The 21,056-nt window shown below is 40.3% G+C and overlaps 1 protein-coding gene across 2 annotated transcripts; it reads left to right on the top strand.

Annotated features, from left to right (window-relative positions):
* The first annotated feature begins 2,108 nt into the window (after positions 1-2,108).
* Positions 2,109-20,504, top strand: cc2d1a (coiled-coil and C2 domain containing 1A). 2 transcript variants are annotated; one of them, XM_006790709.2, is made up of 28 exons: positions 2,109-2,194; positions 2,566-2,635; positions 2,732-2,870; positions 3,004-3,107; positions 3,186-3,431; positions 3,568-3,883; positions 4,605-4,714; positions 4,860-4,932; positions 5,625-5,726; positions 5,848-5,975; positions 6,290-6,362; positions 6,464-6,597; positions 6,970-7,057; positions 7,784-7,860; positions 8,015-8,110; positions 9,756-9,878; positions 10,133-10,191; positions 10,917-11,033; positions 12,049-12,122; positions 12,211-12,269; positions 12,381-12,532; positions 12,651-12,741; positions 12,819-12,968; positions 14,884-15,075; positions 15,187-15,313; positions 16,715-16,791; positions 16,908-16,955; positions 17,036-20,504. In XM_006790709.2, exons 2-28 carry the CDS (start codon positions 2,579-2,581, stop codon positions 17,066-17,068), a joined length of 3,045 nt encoding a protein of 1,014 aa, XP_006790772.2. In that variant the 5' UTR covers positions 2,109-2,194; positions 2,566-2,578; the 3' UTR covers positions 17,069-20,504. The 2 variants fall into 2 exon arrangements, with proteins under 2 accessions (XP_006790772.2, XP_006790771.2); XM_006790708.2 differs by having other exon boundaries at positions 2,117-2,288.
* Positions 20,505-21,056: the final 552 nt, after the last annotated feature.

Raw genomic sequence — 21,056 nt, 5'->3', positions numbered from 1 at the left:
GCATTCTTACAAAGTGCTTTTTTATTACTTCATAGACTTCATATATGCTTCTGAAATTTTCAGATTGTGGTCCTTGTGGAAATGCTGATGTAGCTTCGGGGACAACGTTGACAGGAATTCTTATTATGTCAAAATTTAATGGGTCACTGAAAGCCTCCCACACTGACAGATGCATGGTTTCTCTCTTGTGTGGGTATGCCGTGTCTTCAGATTGTTGACTGGGTAAAACTCTTTTCACACTTATCACAAGAGTCGTGTTTTTCTTCACTCAGGCTATACAGATGAACTTTAAAATTGCATAAATGACTGAAGCTTTTCCAACGCTGGTCACAGACGTGTGGTTTATCTTCAGCTGAGCTGAGCTGATCCAGCTGTCCTTGAGTAAAATCCACCCCTCAGGATGTTTGTCGGGATGTTGCATGTCTGGTTCTATTGAGCAAAAAGAGATGGACAGAGTAACAACAATCTGAGAACATATTTGATTTGAAATATTTCCTATTTTTTTTCAGTTGTAACATTTCATTAACTTTAATAATACTTTCTAATTAAAAATAATGAGATGTCCTGATGCAAATAATAATTTGAAATATCAGAAGAGTGGTGTGGGGTGAGCTTTTTTGTCAGGTGTCCTTGTCAAGTACTCATCCATTTGTCCTTTTGCTTCTGAGTTATTATGTTGGATAATGACCACAACATTGTTACTCACTTTGTATGAGCACAGTTTGATAACAGTATGGCTTCATTTACGGTTTTAGCCAGAGCATCAACGTGGTTAACATCTAGCTCCTCCCACAAAGTGTTGAGCAAACATCATGCTAATTCCCCTCATGGATCCAAGAGAAACAATATTGAGTACATGTATACCAACACACAACTGTCCGAAAGCTCTTCTCTGGTTGGCTCATATGCTTCCCATTTTGGCTGTTGATAGGCACTTTGAGGTTAGAGGACCATTACAATAATATCAGTGGTTCTTTGATGCTATGTTTTCTCCCTATCTAATTTCTCAGGTTAAAGCGACTCACCTCTATCTGTGGTAGGCAGTTTGCTGCTGGTGTTACTCTGCTCTTGTTCCACAAAACTCCTCCATCAGTGAATCAGCTCTGACGTACATAAAGATAACAAGTTAGATAAAGCTATCCAAATATAGCCATAAAAACTACAATGATAAGAATTAAGAGTTATTACTAAAATACATGCATGAATAATCACATATTCACCTTTAAACATTAGCTTGAAAAAAGAAATACTTGTAAGCAGCAATAAGAAAGATAGTAGGATGCCACTGGGATGTCTGTAGATGTAATTTATAATCTGATCTCTGAGTGAGCAGCACAACACACCACAGTGGAGACTGCATACAAGGATGTATACAGGGATACATGATACACAGTAACTTGTTTTAATGTAACCTTCCCAGTATTGATGTGTTCTAATTTATTAGCAGATTGTTTTTACATACACAACAGAGAGGTTTCTGCCTACGTCATACAAAAGAACAAATAGCAGTATGTTATTATTATTATCAAGTGTGCTATGTATTTACAAAGAAAGCAGACTAACGCTCATGCTAGTGCAGTGAATCGTTATAATGTCATCCTTCATAACCTTTTCTTAAATAACATAAATTTATGATAAATTCTGAAAGGACAATGAAGAAAACGTGGCAGGTAGGAAATAATTAACTTTTAAATATTTATTTTGTTCCATCAACATATAGTAATATATTTGGTTTAGACTCTTTCTGATTAGCATGCTGTTAAATAACACATGAACAACAATTCAACAGTTTTAAAATATGTTGAGTAAGCAAATAAGGCTTCCAGTTCAAATGAATGCTAGAATATTTGAGTTATAAATAAATATACAAAGATTTTAATGCATGTACCTCACCGAGGTATAAACACTATTACATAGTGATGCATTTCTTGATGCTTAATTACAAAAAACAACAAAACAACAACAACAAACACAAAAACACCTTTTCGCTCTGCATTCACACTCCCTAAGCACTTCTGGGATCGATTTGCCCTGCATGAATCACGTGATGACGTGACTCTCCATTCAACGGCTCTGGTCTAGCCGTAAAGTGCAATGCGCGTTGCTATTGGAGACGCAATATAGGAAGTAAATTCCACTGCCTGCGAATCTTGTTTTGGGAACTCGAAAACAAGGCAGAAATATATCTGTCACGGTAAATTTGTTCTGCTGTTTCTCATTTGGATCCGATTTTAACCGTCGACCCGTGTGGCTGTAACGCTAACGTTTAACTCCGTTAATCTAAGCAGGTAAACAGCCCGTGTGAAGCTGTGGGTCTAGCTATTAGCTGACATAAATATAGAAGCTAACTGCATGTTAGATCATAGAAGTTGTTTGATTTATTACGCCACATTGCTCTTGAGGCTGATAGTGAAGTGTACCGACTCAGGTGTACTAAGTAATCATTATTTATGTATATTTTACTCCAAGGAGTCAGAGTTGTACTTGTTTTAACTTTATTCTATATCTATTAGTTTCCCTTTTGGTGGTAATTTACTATCAGCTTGTTTGTGCGTTCACTTTTAGGTATTAAAAGTCAATGAGTCGCAGTCGCAACCCACCTCCTCGGGGTCAAGGGGCGGCCCGAGCCAAACAGGTAATTATCCTCCCTGTCTGATAACTATAAACTTTACGTGTGGCAAGCAGGCAGGACTCTGAAGCCGTTTCTCCTATCTGTCTGTCTGTGTCACAGATGGGGCTGCTCCTTGACCTGTCTCCGGATGGCGGCATGGATGATGAGGGAAATGATGATGAGCTGGAGGCAGAGTTACTCAATCTGGTGGGAGGAAGGAAGGAAGGAAGAGCACAAGGGAAGAAAGGTGATGGGAGAGGTGAGGATGACACACTTCTGGCACATTAAACCTTCTTTCTTTCTCATTCATGTGCTAATGTTTAAACTGACCTTTTCCTTATATCACAAAGAGCAGTTGACATTATGTTCATATGTTTGCCTCTTCTGTCCAGCTCCTGTTCCCATGGCTGAAATTGAGCGAATGGCAGCTCTGTGTATGAAAGATATAGATGATGACGACATGGGGGACGATGATTTGGATGATGAAGATCTGTTGGTAATGGACACAAACAGACACAAACGTAAGCGTTTCAGGGATTAAACAGTTAACTGACCCTTTCCTTTCTGCACATAGGCAGAACTGAATGATGTTTTGGAGGATGATGAGGAGCATACTCCAGCTCCAACTCCACCTGCCGCTACACCAACAGCTCCTAAAACTAGTGTCGCCTCACACCCCTCACCTCCTGCTGCTCCCAGTGGTGCAACTGGGTTGGAGTCACGGCTCCTCGAGCGTATTGAAATGTATCAGACTGCCATTTCCAACGCCAAGGCTGCAGGCGAGACTAGCAAATTTCGACGATATGAACGCGGGCTGAAGGTAAAGCAAATAGACATGCTTTCTTATAGGATGTGAAGTCTTGTGTACATACTTTTGTCTTTATTTAGAGTCTTCAAGTTTTCATTTACTGCTCAGATCAAGCTTTATGTTTATGGGTTTTTTTCTTCCACCTTAGACTCTACAGTCCATGCTAACATCTGCCAAGAAAGGAAAACCAGTCAATGAAGAAGAGATGCCTCCACCTGTTGCTCTCGGCGGAAAGTCGGATGCCCCAGCCCAGCCTGAAGTGGTTAAAGAACGAGAGGTGCCCAAGCCTGTGCTGGTCCCTCCCCCTCCCACCAATCAGAAACCTCTGAGGGAAGCTGACCCGACACCTCTGAACACTAAGCCAACGCGTTTGATCCCTCCCCAAAAGCAAGCTGCTGCCATGACTCCGGAAACACCTGCCATCTCTCCCCTCACGCCCAGCCAGCCTAATGCTCATCACTCAGGTAAACACATTATGTGAATTATACTGTTTATTAGAAGAGTATAAAAGTAAATACACGGTCATAGTGCAGGTTAATCAGATTAGCATCCATACTCAAAAGAATTGAATAATATTTGGTCATTTAAATAATTGCACTAAACAACATTGCATAAAAGATTAATTTGCCTTGTTTTTCTTTCCTTCTGCAGATCTTTACTTCTGTTTCAGTTTGAGAGAAACTTTCTTTCCTTTATTAAGATTAAAATACATGTGGGATTTTTTTCACTTCTGATCAGACAGTACATTTTCTCTAGCTTCTGTGATTGACGACACCTTTTTAATAAATGCCTCACAATGTAAACTCACAGCAAAACGGTTCTTGGTTCAGATCCACTGGTCAGTGGCTTTTCTGCGTGCAGTTTGCATGACTGCTTTTGTCTCCTTGCTCCCACCGTCAGACATACAGTACATGCTCAGTTAATGAGTGACTCTAAACTGGCTGTAGGTGTGGATGACAGTGTGTTGTGATGCCCAGAGTGCACCACTCTACCTCTCAGTCCTGTAGCAGCTGGGATAGGTTTTGGCTCTTCCATGACCCTTATTTTGATAAGCGGTTAAAGAGATCGATGGACGCTTAACTGACAACATACATTATAATTTATGCTGCTCTGACAAGTAGCGTGTCTGCTAACTAAATGTTACTGTAATGCTCGCCCTGACATGACTATGTCTTCTTCACGCAGAGGCGAAACAGGCAGTGTTGACCAGACAGAGGGATTATAAGATGGCTGCCATACACGCCAAACAGAGCGGCAACATTGACCAGGCCAAACAGCACTACCTCACTGCCAAGGTAACACAGCTGATGTCAGCCAGGTCGTTGGAGTAAGTGTGTGTGTGTGTGTGTGTGTGTGGGGGGGGGGGGGGGGGGGGGGGGGGGGTGTAGTGTGGGGATATTTCATAGTTTGTTTTAACAACGCTGCTCTTGATTTATGCAGAACTTCGATGTGATACTGGAGGCACTGGACCGGGGCGAACCAGTAGACCTGAGCTCACTGCCTCCTCCACCTGGTCAGTGTTTAAAGGAAAACTTTACCTGGAGAATTTTAGTTTTAAATGCTCATTCATGCACTCACTATAGTGCTAACAGTTTCCTTTAATAAAATTAAATAAAGGCCCATTTAAAAAAAATAATTTATCTTCAAAAAACGTCCAGTTTATAAGCTCCACACTCTAACACACATCCTCTTTACTTAATTGAGTTATGTTATGTATGTTCATGTCACATATTTGTTTCTGCACATGTGCCAGAGTCTCACTCAGATGTTGCTTGTTATTTGGCTGGTCTTGTTGAGGCACAGTAAAAATTCAGAAGCTGTAACAGAAATTAGCGCCAATCACACAAGCATCATTTAAAACATTTTTATATTTATTCAGGTGCAAAGTGCTTTCTGAGCAATGGAGATGTAAAAGAGTTTCAGAGACTAATTCACAACAAAAACAATAAAAACAACACGGATGATTGAGGACTGTATATTAAAAAAATCTGTTTCACTGTAATAGTTGAGAGCAAGAGTTACATCATCAAGTCTTTGGATTAAGTTCAATCGTATATTTTTTGGTCCAGAAACTTCTCGGCCACGGCCTCTATATTGTACCACAAAAAAGGTCTTGGATTTGATAATCATGTTCAAACGGGGTTTAATGTGTACTTCATTATTAGTTACAATCATAACCGGTGTCCACTTCTCCACCGTCTGCAGGAGACGTAATAACAGAGCAAAGTGCGCCTCCTCCGTCTTCTTCTAAACCTGACCCCCCTGCTGCTCCTGCTGCTCCTGCTCCCTCCCAGGTGGCCACTCCGGGTAAGATTCCAGGAGTCCCAGTCCTTCACTTTAACCAAAAAGTATGATGAAGTGATTTTAAATAAAAAAAAGTCATGTTAAAATAATAATGTACGTTTCTGTGTGTTTGTGCCTTCTGAAGATCTGCCTGCTCCCAAAAGTTTGGCTGAAGCCCTGCAGCAGAGGTTGGACATATACAAGTCAGCAGCAGAGGGAGCTAAGAGCAAAGGGGACGATCGCAAGGCCCGGATGCATCAGCGCATTATGAAGGTACACAACACAAATATTGTGGCACATGTGTTTGCTTATTTTTTCCAAATAAACTCTATACTCAGTGAAACTAAAAGAAACAAGATATTAAAACATTTTTAGCTGCTACAGCTTCTTTTTTTAAAAACGAATTCCTCGGTTTTGTGCTTGGATTGGAATGGAAATGGTTTTGTGTGCTTTCATATGTTAGATTTCAAAAATAAATATATATATATATATATATATATATATATATATATATATATATATATAAGGTCTTGCAAAGTCTTGCAAAACTTGAGTAATGTTGATTACTTAATGTTCACTCTTAACAGCAATATCAGGACGCCATCAAAGCTCACAAAGCTGGCCGACCTGTTAACTTATCTGATCTACCCGTGCCACCAGGTAAGTTTTGAGTTCATGTGTGTCTTGAGATTTTGCTCAGAGTTGATGTGTAAGGCTTCTTCATGGGTGTGTGTGTGTGTGATTTTTGTTATTTGCTCCAGGTTGTCCACCGCTTCAGGGCACAGAGGGTGGTCAGCAGAACTTCATGGGTGTCCTGGAAACAGCAATGAAAATAGCAAACCAGGATGCAGACGCAGAAGATGAGGAAGAGGATGGACATGAAGAAGCTGCCAAGGTAAAAAGAAGAATGGGGGGGAAAAACAAATTCAGGGACTGCCAAATGGCCAAATTGTGGTTTTTGCAGCCAAGAAATCTGATTGTTTTTGCACCAAGCCAAAAAAAAAAATGCTTTATTGTCTCCCATAATAGCTTCTGCAACTTCTATGGCTGATTATTCAGTCATTGTTTTCTCAACTGCACCTTCTGCCTATTGCATCATTTTTGGGCTTGTTAACAAGTTTATTAATAGCAGTAATAATTTACACAAACGCTTTAAGGTAAATCAGTTTGTTCACACACAAACTCACAGATGTATTAAGCTGTATCTTGTGACCTTGAAATCTGTTCTTGTGTTCATTTCATTTGCTATTGATCCTAACCTCTGCAGGCTGTGGTGCGTCCACCTGTCCAGAAAGCAAAGTCCCCAGCTCCTCAGGCTCCTGCAGGCTCCTCAACTCCGAAACTGGGAGCTAAAGGTGAGTTTCAAATGTGGGTGTGTGTAAGAGGGGCATGTGCATGTGTCATGCGCGATGTTTGAGTGTTACACAACACTGAAGTGTTGTCATACTGCAAACCTTATGGCCCATTTATGCTCACCGTTCTCGCTCTCACAAAAGGCGCTATATGAAAAAAGTGACTGAGCAATATCAGATTTCATTGTGATCTGGTCTCAGTCCTGAACTTACCTGCATGTGCAAAAGAAGACGATGGCACTAATTTTGCTGTTGCAGAGCAGTAAACATGGAGGACACCTGAGTCAGTGTTTACACTTTTGTCTGTGTGCAGTAGAAGTCAGCAAACTTGCGACTAGACAAAGAAGACGAGGCTAAAGAGAGACAACACTTCACTTTTGGTTTTTTGTACTGCAGTGGCTGCTAAGTCTTTACAGAGGTGTATGCAGTTGGAGCCAGGAGTGGATCGTGATGCAGATGGCTTCAGTAAAACAAATTTCATCCAAAAAGTTCAGGATGTAAAAATGACACTTATTTCAAGCAAGTGATGAGTCAGTTTTTACTGTTCAGACTGCGAAGAGAATCAGACCTGTATCTGATTCAGCACCACACGCTGTTCAACCCAATATGTGACATAAACAATGTGTGGTCAAGAAGTGAGTCACAGATAAGCTGAAATAAACTTTTTCTAACGGTGTGAACGTGGCATACAGTAAATTTCGCTTATTTTTGTCTTAATTATCCTTGTAGCCCAGCAGCAATTGGATTTCCTGTTGCTAAGGCGACAAGCTTTCATGCGTGCGGCACTGCGCTCCAAAAATATGAAGGTAATCTTTTGACTTCCCAGCTTATTTTCTTTGTTTTTGTTTTAGATGCATACAGTGCCATATTTACAGTTTTTAGCACAGCTGCCTGTGATGTTATTGGAATTCCAAATGTTTGTTGTATTTTTCATTGATGCATCTGTTGCCGCGTTTGTAGGACATGACAGGAGCAGCACAGCACCTCAGACATGCCAAAGGACTGGACGCCATGATCACTGCTGCAAAGTCTGGCCTACCAGTTGACATCACCAAGGTTATAAATACATTTTCTATATATTAGTAATCACCGCTTGCCCTATGGTAGCTAGGATAGGTTCCAGCGCCCCCACGACCCTGAATAGGAGGTGGATGGGTAATACTCAGGATGATCTTGATCAAGGGTGTCAAATTCAGTTTCACTAAGAGCCACACTGGGAAATAAGAGTCATGTTGACAGTGAGACATCTGTAGTTTGTCAGGCTTTGATGGTCATGTAATCTGCATATACCACATAACCTCATCAAACCTCACTGAAACTCTCAACTAGTCAACACAAAAAGCTGCACAGCCATTCTGATTAGTTTTACAACAAGCAGATGACTCATAACAACCTGTTTCATAAGCTTGAATATGATGGACACTCACAATAAATGGCATATTTACACGTATTTGGAAAAGGCTCTCATAGCGCATTTTACTGGCTGGGATGTGACAATATAGTGGCAGCATTGGAGAAAAATGTTTTTTAATTTATTCTTTTTTAATTTTAAAAATGTTTTGATCATGTGGTTTACCTGTACCCTACAGCATAACCTTCTGGCTTCATGCCAGAAGGTTATGCTGACTAAGCACACACTAATCACATAGCTTGAGAAATCAGTTTTTGCCTGTAGTTACATGCCTCTTTTCAACTCGCCAACATTTTGCCTCCATACCCAGCTTGTGGTTCCATGTCTCTGCTGGGAAAAAAATACTGCACATTTATATTCTTTAAAAACACCAATTATCTCACAGTGAATGGAAACGCAGGGCTGTCTTAACACTTGATGAAGAAACTTTGTCTCACACCTCTGTTAAAGTTGGCTTTGCGTGCGCTTGTTTGTTTGCTGGTTGGTTAGCTTGCAGGTGCTCTTCCCTTTTTAGTTTGGCATGTCCACTGGGCGCGTCACTGTGCATACCTCAGCTACAAGTGAACAGGAAACATTTACTAAAAACCTGAAATAATACACAGACTGGTTGTATTATGCTAAAATAATTTATATTAAACGAGTTGGGTGTGTGTGTGTGCATGTGTTTGCGTGTTTGCTGCTAAACAGGTTGTCACGGCAGCAGGAGCTGAATGTGTGAGGTGTGTTAACACAATGTGACGGAAATAGAAGATGATCGGAAGGAAACACGGGGTGAAATCAAAACACCTGGTCTCACCTCCTGTGTGTGTGTGTGTGTGTGTGTGTGTGTGTGTGTGTGTGTGTGTGTGTGTGTGTGTGTGTGTGTGCGCGCGCCTGCGCCTGCGCCTGTGTGTGTGTGCGCACGCATATTTTCAGCATCATTACACTATTCATATTTTGTATCTGTGCCAGTTGTCCCATAAGATTTTGATTTATTTTTGCCTCACTTTTATTGGACTTCTCTGCATATAACTTATTTATTTATTTCTCAGTGTGTCCCCTCATGTGTTAACCAAGAATATTATGCTTGTGCTTCTGTTTGTTTGTCACACAAGTGTAAAAACAGACAGACAGGAAACAAAATAACAGCTGATTAGAGTTCGATCCAAGTTGGACAGTTTTCAAAGCTGTGTTGTAACTCATAACAGAATATTTGTATTAAATCACTTACATTTGTATTCGAATGGGTCCTGGTAACTTTCTAATTGTCTTTATTATTATTTGTTTGTTTCTATTTCTCCTTTACAACAGATTCCCAGTCTTCCAGTAAGTGAAGAGGACTACACGCTGGCTCGTTCCCGTACCTCTCCTTCTTCTCGTACCACGAGTGAGCAGTACCATAACCTCATGGATCACTTGAAAAAGCAGTACGAGGTTAAGATGCACCTTTCCCTCATCTTTATGCTACATTTTATCTGAAAAAGCACCTTCTTGACGTCCACCTTGCATACTGATGTTAATGTCATGTGTTAGTTACGGTTATTAGTTACGAAATGTTCATACATTTTGTGATTGCGATTCTTAAACAGACAAATAACAGTTGTTCTTTATTTTGTTGTCCTCGCCTACGGTATGTTCTCTCTCACACACACACAACCAGCCCTCTTTTGTTCTCTCTCCATGAACAGAAATGTCTGGGCCTCTCCCAGCAATTCACAAACACGGGAAACGTGGCCGAGGCTTTTAAGTAAGAAACTTTTTTGTTTTAGTTTTATAACTGTGGGATTTTTTTTTTTTGCAGTCATGTTGGAGCTTAACATAAGATCACTGTTTACCTCAAAGGCATCAACACCAACTTCTAGAACAGATCTGGTTCTGATCACATTAAGTATAAATTCACCTTTTCAGAAAATTTCAATAAAAATCTGAAATCCAGAGAAAGGGTATTATGACTCAGATTAATGTAGTTTTTCTTCATTTTAATGAATGTATGTAATAAATCTAACTGGGAACTTCTGTAGTTCTTAATTATATTGTCAGCATGCACACAGTGATTTTAGCTATCTTTATATATGATGTACCCCTTTATAATATTTGTAGTCAAATATTTCAACATTTAACCTTTGAGAATTGTACTTTAAACCTTTTTCTCATCTTCAGAGGGTTTGTCCTGCTTCCTCGTTTTTCTGGCATGGTTTGAAAAATCTTGTCGTGTCCTAGAAAATTAGGATTTATTTTTACAGATGATGCACAGAGTGTTTTGTAATCGCAGATTTTCAAATGCAGTGATATATGTTTGTCTCAGGAAATGGAGCTGTTCAGCTGTGCAGTTATTAAACTTGTTGTATTTCAGTACCAGGCATGTGTCTAGATGTGTAGACACGAAAATGCATAAAAATGACAAAATCAAACTAAAAGAAAAATGTTTTTTGTCACACAGATCTAAAAATCATGACTCTGTCTCTCACCCAGGTCTGAGAAGTTACTTGAGGAGACCATGAAGTACATAGAGATTCTAAAGAGCGCCTACACAAAGGGTCATCCAGTCCCCAAGTGCCGCACCGAGGAGAGAACCTTCAACTCTATCAAGTCAGTAGCAAACATTCAGAATTCAGAAACATTCATTCATAATAAACACCATCGCAAGTCGCTCAGTTTGTCTGTTGGTCCACCACTTTGGTCCAGAAGGATTTCCATAAATCTTTCGTGGTCTCCTCTGGCCAAACTTTACCTGATTTTTCTTCTAGTCATAGTGGTGCCAAGTTCTGCTGCGCTCTGTCAACATTATCCTTATTTAACTATCAAATTTTCAGATCAGTTTACATCTTAGTAACATCCTGACTGGAGATCAAGTCACTTCAACAGCGTTATCAAAATTAGAAAAGAAAAAACTAACCAACTCTGTAGTCGGATTAGATTAGTTAGATTATATATTTTGTTTTTTTGTTATTTTTTTTAAATGGTTGATTTAAGCCATGTTTTTAATTAATTTTTAAGGCAGATGTATTTGACAAATGACAAATACATCTGCCTTAAAAACCTAATACAAATCAGCCTGCAGTATAATGGCCAACATGTTGTTAATTAATGTAATTCACCCATCCAGAGGACGCCTATGAGAAAGACTACTAATCATCTGTATAACTTTTTGTTACTCATCTTGTGGCATTATGTCAGTGCCTGCAGAAAAAGGAAAATCTGTCAGTCAGTCAATTAAGCCGTGGTTCATCAAACTGTCACTTTTATTGTGTATTTTTTTAAACGTTATAATCAAGATGTTTTGACTCTATGAGGCTTGTCCTTTATATTTAATTTTCTACTTGTACATGAGCTGTTTAATTTTGAAAGCAAATGATTGAACATTAAAGGTAGTGCTTTTCCTGACTGGAGTGATGGATGACTCAGAGTGACTCATTGTGACTCACTCTGCCTCTGCTCCAGTGTCATATGGAGCTAACAGCTAAGCGACTATGGCGGTGACTCATTCATCAGTTAATTGTTTGCCTCTCCATGATGCTGCCTGATGCTGACTGTCACTTTTGAAGCTGTTTCTGAATGGTGTTTTTCATGTTTGTTTGTTTGTTGTTGTTGTTTTGCTCCGCAGGATCAACCCCAACCTGACACTCAATGACCTGATACTGTACGTCACCCGAGGCATCAACCTCCCAGCTCCCTCTGGTATTGAAGTCATCCCCATCTTTGAAATTACCAGGCAGTAATCTGTCAGATCGCTGTGCACTGACACCTAGCTTCTCTCCTCCCACAGGTGTCTCTGCTAATGATCTGGATGCCAGTGTAAAATTTGAGTTTCCTTTTCCCAGCGCGGTGAGAATCTTTCACATTCACTCGCTGCAGATGTTTCAATCCGTGTATTTACATATGTGCGTTAATGAATTCTGTGTGTGTGTGTGTGTGTGTGTGTGTGTGTGTGTGTAGGAGGAGGCTCAGAGGGACAAAACCAACACAGTAAAGAACACCAGCAGTCCAGAGTTTAAAGAGACTTTCAGACTCAACATCAACCGCGGCCACAGGGCCTTTAAACGAGTCATACAATCCAAGGGAATCAAGTTTGAAATCATCCACAAGGGGTAAAACGCAGTAGCTTCAGTAGAAAAAAAGAGAATATGCTTCCATATCGGTGTGTTTTGTTTGTTTTTTTCCCCTCGTTGTAGCTTCTGTAAATTGTATTCTCTGCTGTGTTTACAGAGGCCTGTTTAAGAATGACAAAGTAGTGGGAACTGCTCAGCTGAAGCTAGAAGGTCTAGAAAATCACTGTGAAATCAGAGAGATCTTAGAGGTGAGTGTTGATTACGCGTGCGAGCACCCACACATGTTCAGAGGCGGTTTAACTGCGCGCGTTAATGTTTTTTGTAGGTGATGGATGGACGTAAAACTACAGGCGGCAAGCTGGAGGTGAGGGTGAAGATCAGAGAGCCTCTGTCAGGCGTCGAGTTGCATCCAGTGAAGGAGAAGTGGCTGACTCTCGAACCAGTCTCCACGCCGACAGAGAAACAAAAGGAACGGGTGAGTAGGGTTTTTAATTAAACTTACCCGCCTTTGTCTTTGGACTGAAACACGTCCAGCTCAAGCAGGGACGTACACAGGACTTCCATGTGTGATGTAAACTGTGCAAAACACTGAGCCAAAGTGCTGCCTCACAAACTGGATGTTCATATGTGTCAGAGCAGAAGAGTGAAGTCAGCCAGTATAAACAAAGTGTTTGGTGGCTGATCAAATAGTGTCTGAAACCACATCTATTTCTATCTATCCATCTATTTTAAAAGTGGTGATCAACCAATAACATCCCTCTTCACGCAGCGATTTTTTTAAAGTTCTCTTTATTCTTCACGCAATTACTTTATGAACTCAAGTGCTAGTGGTTCTTTGGCACAGGAGAAACTGGCAAACTCTTGAATCCATACTGCTGCATAATGTTTAGTTAATGAGTGGAAACACCGTGAAAGCCTTTCAGGAAAAATGGAGACTACAGCGAAGTCTTTATCTGAACAATTGTCATGTTTCGCTGCTTTTTGAGAAACTGTTTTCACATGTGAATTTCAGACAGTTTCAAAAGAATCAGGTGGGGAAATTTTCCAGTTTTACTTTCTTACATGGAAAAAACAGCAGGAAATTGGATTCTTTCAAAATATAGACCGTTCTATGCAGTTCAAGTCATAGAGCTGCCTGGGTAGAATTACAGAAGCCAGGATGCATGATCACATAAATGCAGCAGATATATGGAGTGGAAATGCAAGAAATATATTTGAAAAGCACAAAATAGGAAAACAAATGGCTGTGATGGAAGTAGTTTATTAAACATGGCTCCACAAAAGAAGGAAAACAAATGAGAAGCATGTACTTTCCTCAAATTATTGCTTTTTGTTATTAGTTGTTTTACTTGCATAATTTTTTCAACCAGGTTGTTTGAGGTGCGACTGGCGCTGTTGTAATTACATTAGCTCATTGTGTCATCTTCTGCTGCGATGATTCAATGAGGCCTGACTTGAGTGTTAATACATTCGTGTGCTTTTTGTAAAGTATGTGCTGCATTTAAATAGAAATGACAAACAGCGTTGCTTTAAAACTCACTCAAACTCTCGGCTTTAGGCATCTTGATTTATTTATTTTTTTCCTTTTCTTCTTCGTGTTTGGGTCTCTTACTGACGCTTGTAGTCTTCGGTCACAAGCTGAGGATCTGCTGGTTTTTCTGCATATAATTTGAAGACTAGAAGGGACAGAGCTTATCAGTTGGTGGCATCAGGGCTTTACAACACTACAATTACATTTAGCTGACTCTGTGGACTCTTTGAAGAACCAGTTAAAACACTTTTTTTTTAGTCAGCCAGGCTTCTTTACTGATTTTAATTCATTCTGTATTGTTTTTTTAATTTTTTTTAGGACAATTAATGTTTATTCTATTTTATTTGTGTACACTGCCTTGCAACCACTTATCTGTGAAAAGCAGTTTTAAATAAATTATGCTTATTTATTGATGTTTTGCATCTACACATATCCTTACCCATGGTTTAAACTGCAATCTATTTCACGAACAATTACAAACAAAGTTGAAACAGAATAGTGACAAAGATTTGAATTTAAATACTCTGAGCATGCTGGAAAGCAAATCGTCAGTCCAGTAGCTGTACCAGCTTTTAGTCTTTCCCACTGTCAGTAGCCAGAAGAAGCAAAAAGCATTGCTCACATCGTAGCAGACAGCAGGCTTTTCACTCACATTAAGTGCGGCCAGTACCTTTTAGATGTGTTTGGACTGCAAACTTGTTGTGTGTAAACCAGCCTGCTAGTCAGATTACGGGTAAATAAAGGTAGGCATTACAAAAACTAGCAATGCACAAGTCAAATAACCTGATTTTCATAAACCTGGGTGAAAATGAGTCAGTTGCCCAAGAAATGTAAGAAATGCTCTGGTCTGCTTGTTTAGGCTCCATCTCCTCAGTCCAAACCGAGACATGGAGGAAACGGCAGGAGCAGCTCGGATCAGCCTGCATCTCCTCGGTCTAAACCGAAACACGAGGCGAGCAGCAGGAGCGGTCACTCCAGCAGCTCCCCTCCACAGTACAAACTCCACAGCTTCAGCCTCCTCAACTACGACAAGGAGCGGCTGGAGAGGAAGGTAGTACTGCGTGTTCATGCGGCCCGAGTCGACCCACAACGTGCACTTCACTGATGCTTACAATGGCCCGAAGGCGCCAAGGTCTCGTCACTCATTACGCTTGTCTCTCAGATTACAGAGTACAGAAAGAACAAGCAGGAACCCCCGTCTGACCTCATCCCTCAGCACAAAGAGGTCATACACCGACTGCAGTGGCAGAAAGCACAACTGGAACGAGCCTCTCCTGCCATGCTCACAGGTAACACACACACACATCTCTTACTTTTGAACATGTGCTTTTATCCCTCCCTAAAATCTTAGCCTGACTCAGTTTTGGAACAACTTGACCGAGACAGGAAAGTCTTTTGTCGACAGCATCTATGTAGAGCAGTCCAGGTCCTCAAAGTATTGGCTGATAGCAGCACACAGCTCCATCACAAGTCCATCACAGGGATCACCACTACAGCCTAGAATTGTTTCAGCTAAATGGAACAGTTTTTGTCATTTTTGCTCTGTATACCACAATATTAGATATTAGATTCAGATTCAGTTGCTGCTTTTTTGTGACTCTTTGCATTCACAAACTATTTAATAACTGAAAAGCTCCTTTAGGTTAGACTGTCCCATTTTTTTGCCTTGCGTTTCATTATTCTTTTGCACTGTGAAGTGAAGTCGGATCAGTTTTGCAGCATTTGGCTGAATCTGAGCAGCGCCCTGTGCACTCCAAACTCCAAATCTAACTTTTAAATTATTACATTGATGAACGTCTGGTTATGGATGCAACAACATCTCTGCAGCTTCTTTTTTGTCAGGCAGGTTTTGTGGCAGCTTTAATTTTTGCAGTAATTCAGTCTGATAGATGCATCAAATTGGCACTCAAGTCATAAATTGGGGATTCCTCTCTGCGGAGAAAGTAAAAGTTGTTTTATTATTAAGGATTATTAAAGGTTTCCTGCTGCTGTCACTGTCTCTGCATCTCAGAGCAACTCTACCTGCATTTGGCAGTGTCCCTCAGTGGTTGGTCGGTCGGTTAGTTGGTTAGTTGTGGGCTTTGCTGTCCTTGTTGCTGCTGTGTCAGTCTCTTGATGTGTGTGATTGTGCTGCCACTCCACAGATCCTGTGGTGGAGGCTGCTGCATCGAGGGGCCATGAGTTGCCCTTGCGTGCAACTTTACCCAAAGCACAGGCAGAAACGAGCTGTTTTATGGTTACTGGTTTATTTGTTCTAAATCTACTGAGGAAAGCAAACACAGGACTCACTGGCTGAAGAAAAAAAGAGAATTAGCTTTGAGTAACGAGACGTCTCCGTATAACTGTCCAACTCAAGAGTACATAGGTGGCAGTGCTTCCTTACTGGCTTGCAGTTGTAGCTGAAGAACAGACTCACTGCTCACAGAAAAGCTTATGAACAAAATACTATACAATGTTAAAAAACAACAACAAAGAATGCATAAATAACAAATGCAGCATAACTATTTCTCAATATGGGATTTGAAAAAAAAATCTAAAAATCAGTATGATGGCAAAAACTGAGCCTAAATCCCAGGTCGGGATGAACTGTTTCTCCATCACTTCTTTCTGTTTTCTCGCGAAAAATTCATTCTGTTTAAGATGATGATAACAAATCATGTAACTCACTTTTTCCTTCACCACATGTGCAGAATATGAAAACGTGCTGCAACGCTTCGTTCAAGGACTTTCTGAGTCTGTGAAAAAATACTCCAGCCAAGGAAACCGGGTGAGTGCAGGGTCAGGGTATGGACAGGCATTTGTGTGTGTGTGTGTGTGTGTGTGTGTGTGTGTGCGCGCGTGTGTTTTAGTGTGAAAACTTTTTTTTAAATTCTCCTTATATAGGACGCTGCCAAGGATGCACTGGGCAGGTTGAAGATGGTTGAGAATGAGGTAAGGCTTGCTGTTGTGTAATTGTCATGTGTATATAAAAGCAGTTTGTTCAGTGTGTTTACACCTTCTCTCTGCTCCAGCTGGAATCGCTGAAGAGGAAACGCACTGGATGAGAGCAGAATAAGGAGTGGAGCCCTGGCTGGAGTACTGTTTTCTCTCTCTCTCTTTCTCTTTCTCTCATACACACTCATATACCAAACGCTACAGTGGGTACAATAAGCACCTTTAGCATGATTCAGTGCTGCAAAACAACTGCATGAGCTAAACTGCTAATGCAGTCAGTTGTTCATTTAGCTTGTGTCATATGTGGTTAGTTACCTGCCACAATAACCTAACAAACGGCTGCAGCCGCCAAGCAGACGGCAATTAAAAACACATCCAAATGTGTAAAGAGGGAGATGCATTTGCACTTAAACAAGACAAACACTACAGGAAACTGCTTCTAAAGAATGGCTTTACAGACTTTACTGGTATTCTATTTTGTTTTGGGTTTTTTTTTGTTTTTTTCCCAACTTTCCTGTGACAATTCTTGATGAAGTAATCTGCCAGAAGACTTGACGTTTTACATTCGGCACCGGCTTTTGGTGTCTACAGATGACCAAAAATATGTGTGTGTGTGAAGGTGCGTGTGTGTGTGTGTGTGTGTGTTTGTCCACGCACTCTTAGGTGTGTTTAACCAGTGAACTAGAGTTTTTTTTTTAACCTTTTTCCCTGTATTTTATGTGTGTAATGAGCTTAATCTAATCTGTCTGCTCCAGTGTTCACAGATTACAGTAATCTGCTCCGTTTGGAGTGCTGTGATACGGGAATAAAAGAAAAAAAAAACAACAAAAAAATGGGGCTTCGGGGTGCAGCAGCCTACATCCCATAATAAGGGATTAGTGTTTATGTCACCAAAGAGGCGACTACATCAGACGTAGAGTCGCCTCTGGGGGCTGGGAAGAGGGGTTTTAACAGTGTGCCATGAATGTGGTAGAAGCTTAGCCTCGCTAAGAGATTGCTGCGTCTTCATCAGCTGTTTCTTCTTTGTCGTCTTCGTCATCTTATTTTCCTCGCACCCATTCCTTTCAAGATTATTCTTGATTAATAGGCTGCCCTACTCAGAATCTATTTAAACTCTTAAACAATATGAAGCCCGCTGTGATGTCACTTAGTTTAAAGCAGTTTAGAGCTGCTGCGTCAGAGTGCTTTTTTCCCCCCACAGATTGTGGTGGATGCAAAAACAGAATTTGTCCCATTGAGCTCTCCAGTGGCAGCACAGTGGATACTGAAAAATCTAACCACAGGAAGGCAGCCCTATAAGTGTCAGTATGGCTGGGTAATTGCTCATTTCTGTCTCAGTTCTCCCACAGACACCTATGTCATCATCATCTCCCTCTCTGCCTTCCCTTCTTTTTGGAGAATGAAGTCAAGCAGACGAAATACAGATAAAACCACTTAAACTTTGACACGCTGACAAAGTTGAGGTGGGCAGATTGCAATGATCAGAATGATTTGCCACAACTCCACAAGATGTCCAAAAAAAAAAATAATCCGACAAATGTGGGCTGCCATGTATTCTGAGATCTGGGCAGATGTTTGGTGTGCTAACCTGACAACAGCTCCTGTTCCACGTTGATTGCATCCAGCCGGGATGTAGCAGACTACTTTAAGTGAGCCTTATTGTGCATTTTGTGTTTGAATCCTCAATATTAACGATGTCTGGTAACTCCAGTTAATAGTTTTTTGGTCATGTGACACGTCAGATAATCATGTGTTCACGCTAATCCACTCACTGCTTCACTCCATTAGCAAATAATCCCGGTTAAAGTTGGCCTTCCACTGTGTGGTGACCCTTATGTAACACCCGTTGCCCCACTTTTTTTTTTTTTTTAATCAACAGAGGACATCTTTTGACTCTTTGTAAATGTTATGCTGATTTTGATCATCTCATATTATTTTGTAGGTAGACCGTAGCATTAGAACATTAGATTGCAGTATTAAACATGGCTTCAAATCTTTAAACGTGCTCCCTTTTCTTCTAGGTGATCGTTTGTGTCTTATTTAAATCTTTGTACGGCACAGACTATAATCTTGAACGCTCCTAAAACTCGAGCTCGAGCCAAGCAGGTCTGGATTAATGTCAGTGATGCATTTATGCAGCAGTGTAGTTTAAGTACAAATTTATTTGTAAAGCTTTGGGCATTAAGAAAGATTTAAATAGTGAATCAGCGGATTACTCAACTTAAGCAAATTTGAAGGTTCTGCTAATGGTTTTCATACTGTACACAGGGGCAGAGCCAAGGGGTGAACACAGCTGAAAGTCTGAACCACCTCTCTGTCCGGACCTTACACTCAGCTGTAAATCTGTTAGAGGGGCTATGCATGTAAAAACTGGAGTAAACATGTGCCTGTTTGTTTCAGCAGAACCATTTTCTTTGACAATCAGCAGAGGGTTACATAAAAAACAAAATTCTTAAAATTCTCTATACTTCCTTGTATAAGTCAATCATGAAACTGAATGACCAATATTTGGAGATCAGTTTCTGGGTCGCTGGAAGTAATGGCCTCATGTTAGCAACACACACAGAAAGGAAAGAAGCCCCCAATTACTGCTTATAACTTTAAAACAAAGGGACTAGTATTTAATTTTAATGTTCCCGTGTTCTGTTTTGTTTTTCCTGTGGATGAAACGCAAAGCTGACCTAAAATGATCAGAATTATTTGAAAACAGAACATCTGTCCCAGGAGTGGGGTTCACAGAAAGACCAGCTCTAACGGAAAATAGTGAGTTGGACTAAAACAACAACAACACAAAGATGTCGTTCCGATTAAAAGAAAAACATCTGAGTGCGACCGTGTAGCAGCTGCATGTTTGAGCCTGCACAAAAAGTGCAACTGCACACCGCCACCCCATCCCCACTTAGACCACCCCCACTTTTTTTTTTCTTTTCAAATCCAGAGCTGTAACCCCGCGTCACCCCAAACACACAAACGCACTCCTGCCCCATCACCCCACTCCCCAAATAACCTTGCGGCCTCTGAGGCTGACCTGTTGTCGTAGCAACGAGCTCATCAGCATTCAGTGTGGTAGGTGGATGGTCAGGACCCGGGTGGAGGGACATATTGTTAGTTTGTCCTGCTGGTGACTCACACTCCGTTTCTGCATATACAACACACCACGACACACACTCCTGCTCACTCTCTTTTCATACGATTGTTTGGCTCTCTGTCTTTATGCTGTTATTGATTTCATTTAAAAAAAGTTTGATCTAAGTTTTGTTATTTTTTTTTGTTTTTTACTACTTTCTTCCTGATGAGTTGGGTAAATGTATCCATTTATTGTTGAAGCTGACATCTTTTAAAAAATTTGCTAAGTCACGTAAGGGCAATCATTATAAATGTAATATTTATATTTGGTAAATATATGGCATAATATGCTCTGTCTCTTTTTTTTAAGTGAATGTCTTGATGATTGATGCAGTTTAAAATGGGAATGTATGACGGCCTGATTCTTGAGGCTTTATTATCTTATGTATGAGGTTGGTGTTGACACGAATAAAGTGGTGAAACCGCTGTGAGTTTGTGTCATTATTAAGTCTACTATAGGTAAGTATAACACTAAAACACATGAAATGTAATAAAGCTAACTAAAATAAAATATAAATGCAATATAAATGTTTGGTAAGGATGTCTACTTAACTCTGAGGGTTTGTATAAAAACTAAACCTAAGAAATGTCAAATGATGACAACTAAACTGAAAGAATGAGAAGAAAAACATCCCAGAAACCAGCTGAACAAAAAAAGAACAATTAAGAAACACATGTTTGAAACCACATTTGAGTATTGAGAATAAATTAAGCAGGGGTCAGGGTGCCCTTCCACATGGAAGACTTGGTTTAATTAATTTGAATTTTCTCTGCATCAGAAGAGGATGCAAATGTATTTATGTAAAAAAAACAACACAAAAATCAGGCACCCGTTGACGATTCAACACGTATTTTCCTTGTAGTGGAATATTTCACTTATGCTTTCACTCCTTAGCAAGCACACTTTATCTCTCTGCAAACAGCAGAGTCTTTAGTGGCTTTTACTCAATGCCAAAGGGTAGAACAGGTTCA

The sequence above is a fragment of the Neolamprologus brichardi genome, chromosome 6 (assembly GCF_056152115.1).
Source record: "Neolamprologus brichardi isolate AB-2024 chromosome 6, ASM5615211v1, whole genome shotgun sequence".
NCBI classification, from domain to species: domain Eukaryota; kingdom Metazoa; phylum Chordata; class Actinopteri; order Cichliformes; family Cichlidae; genus Neolamprologus; species Neolamprologus brichardi.
This window is presented reverse-complemented; position numbering and strand designations above follow the sequence as displayed.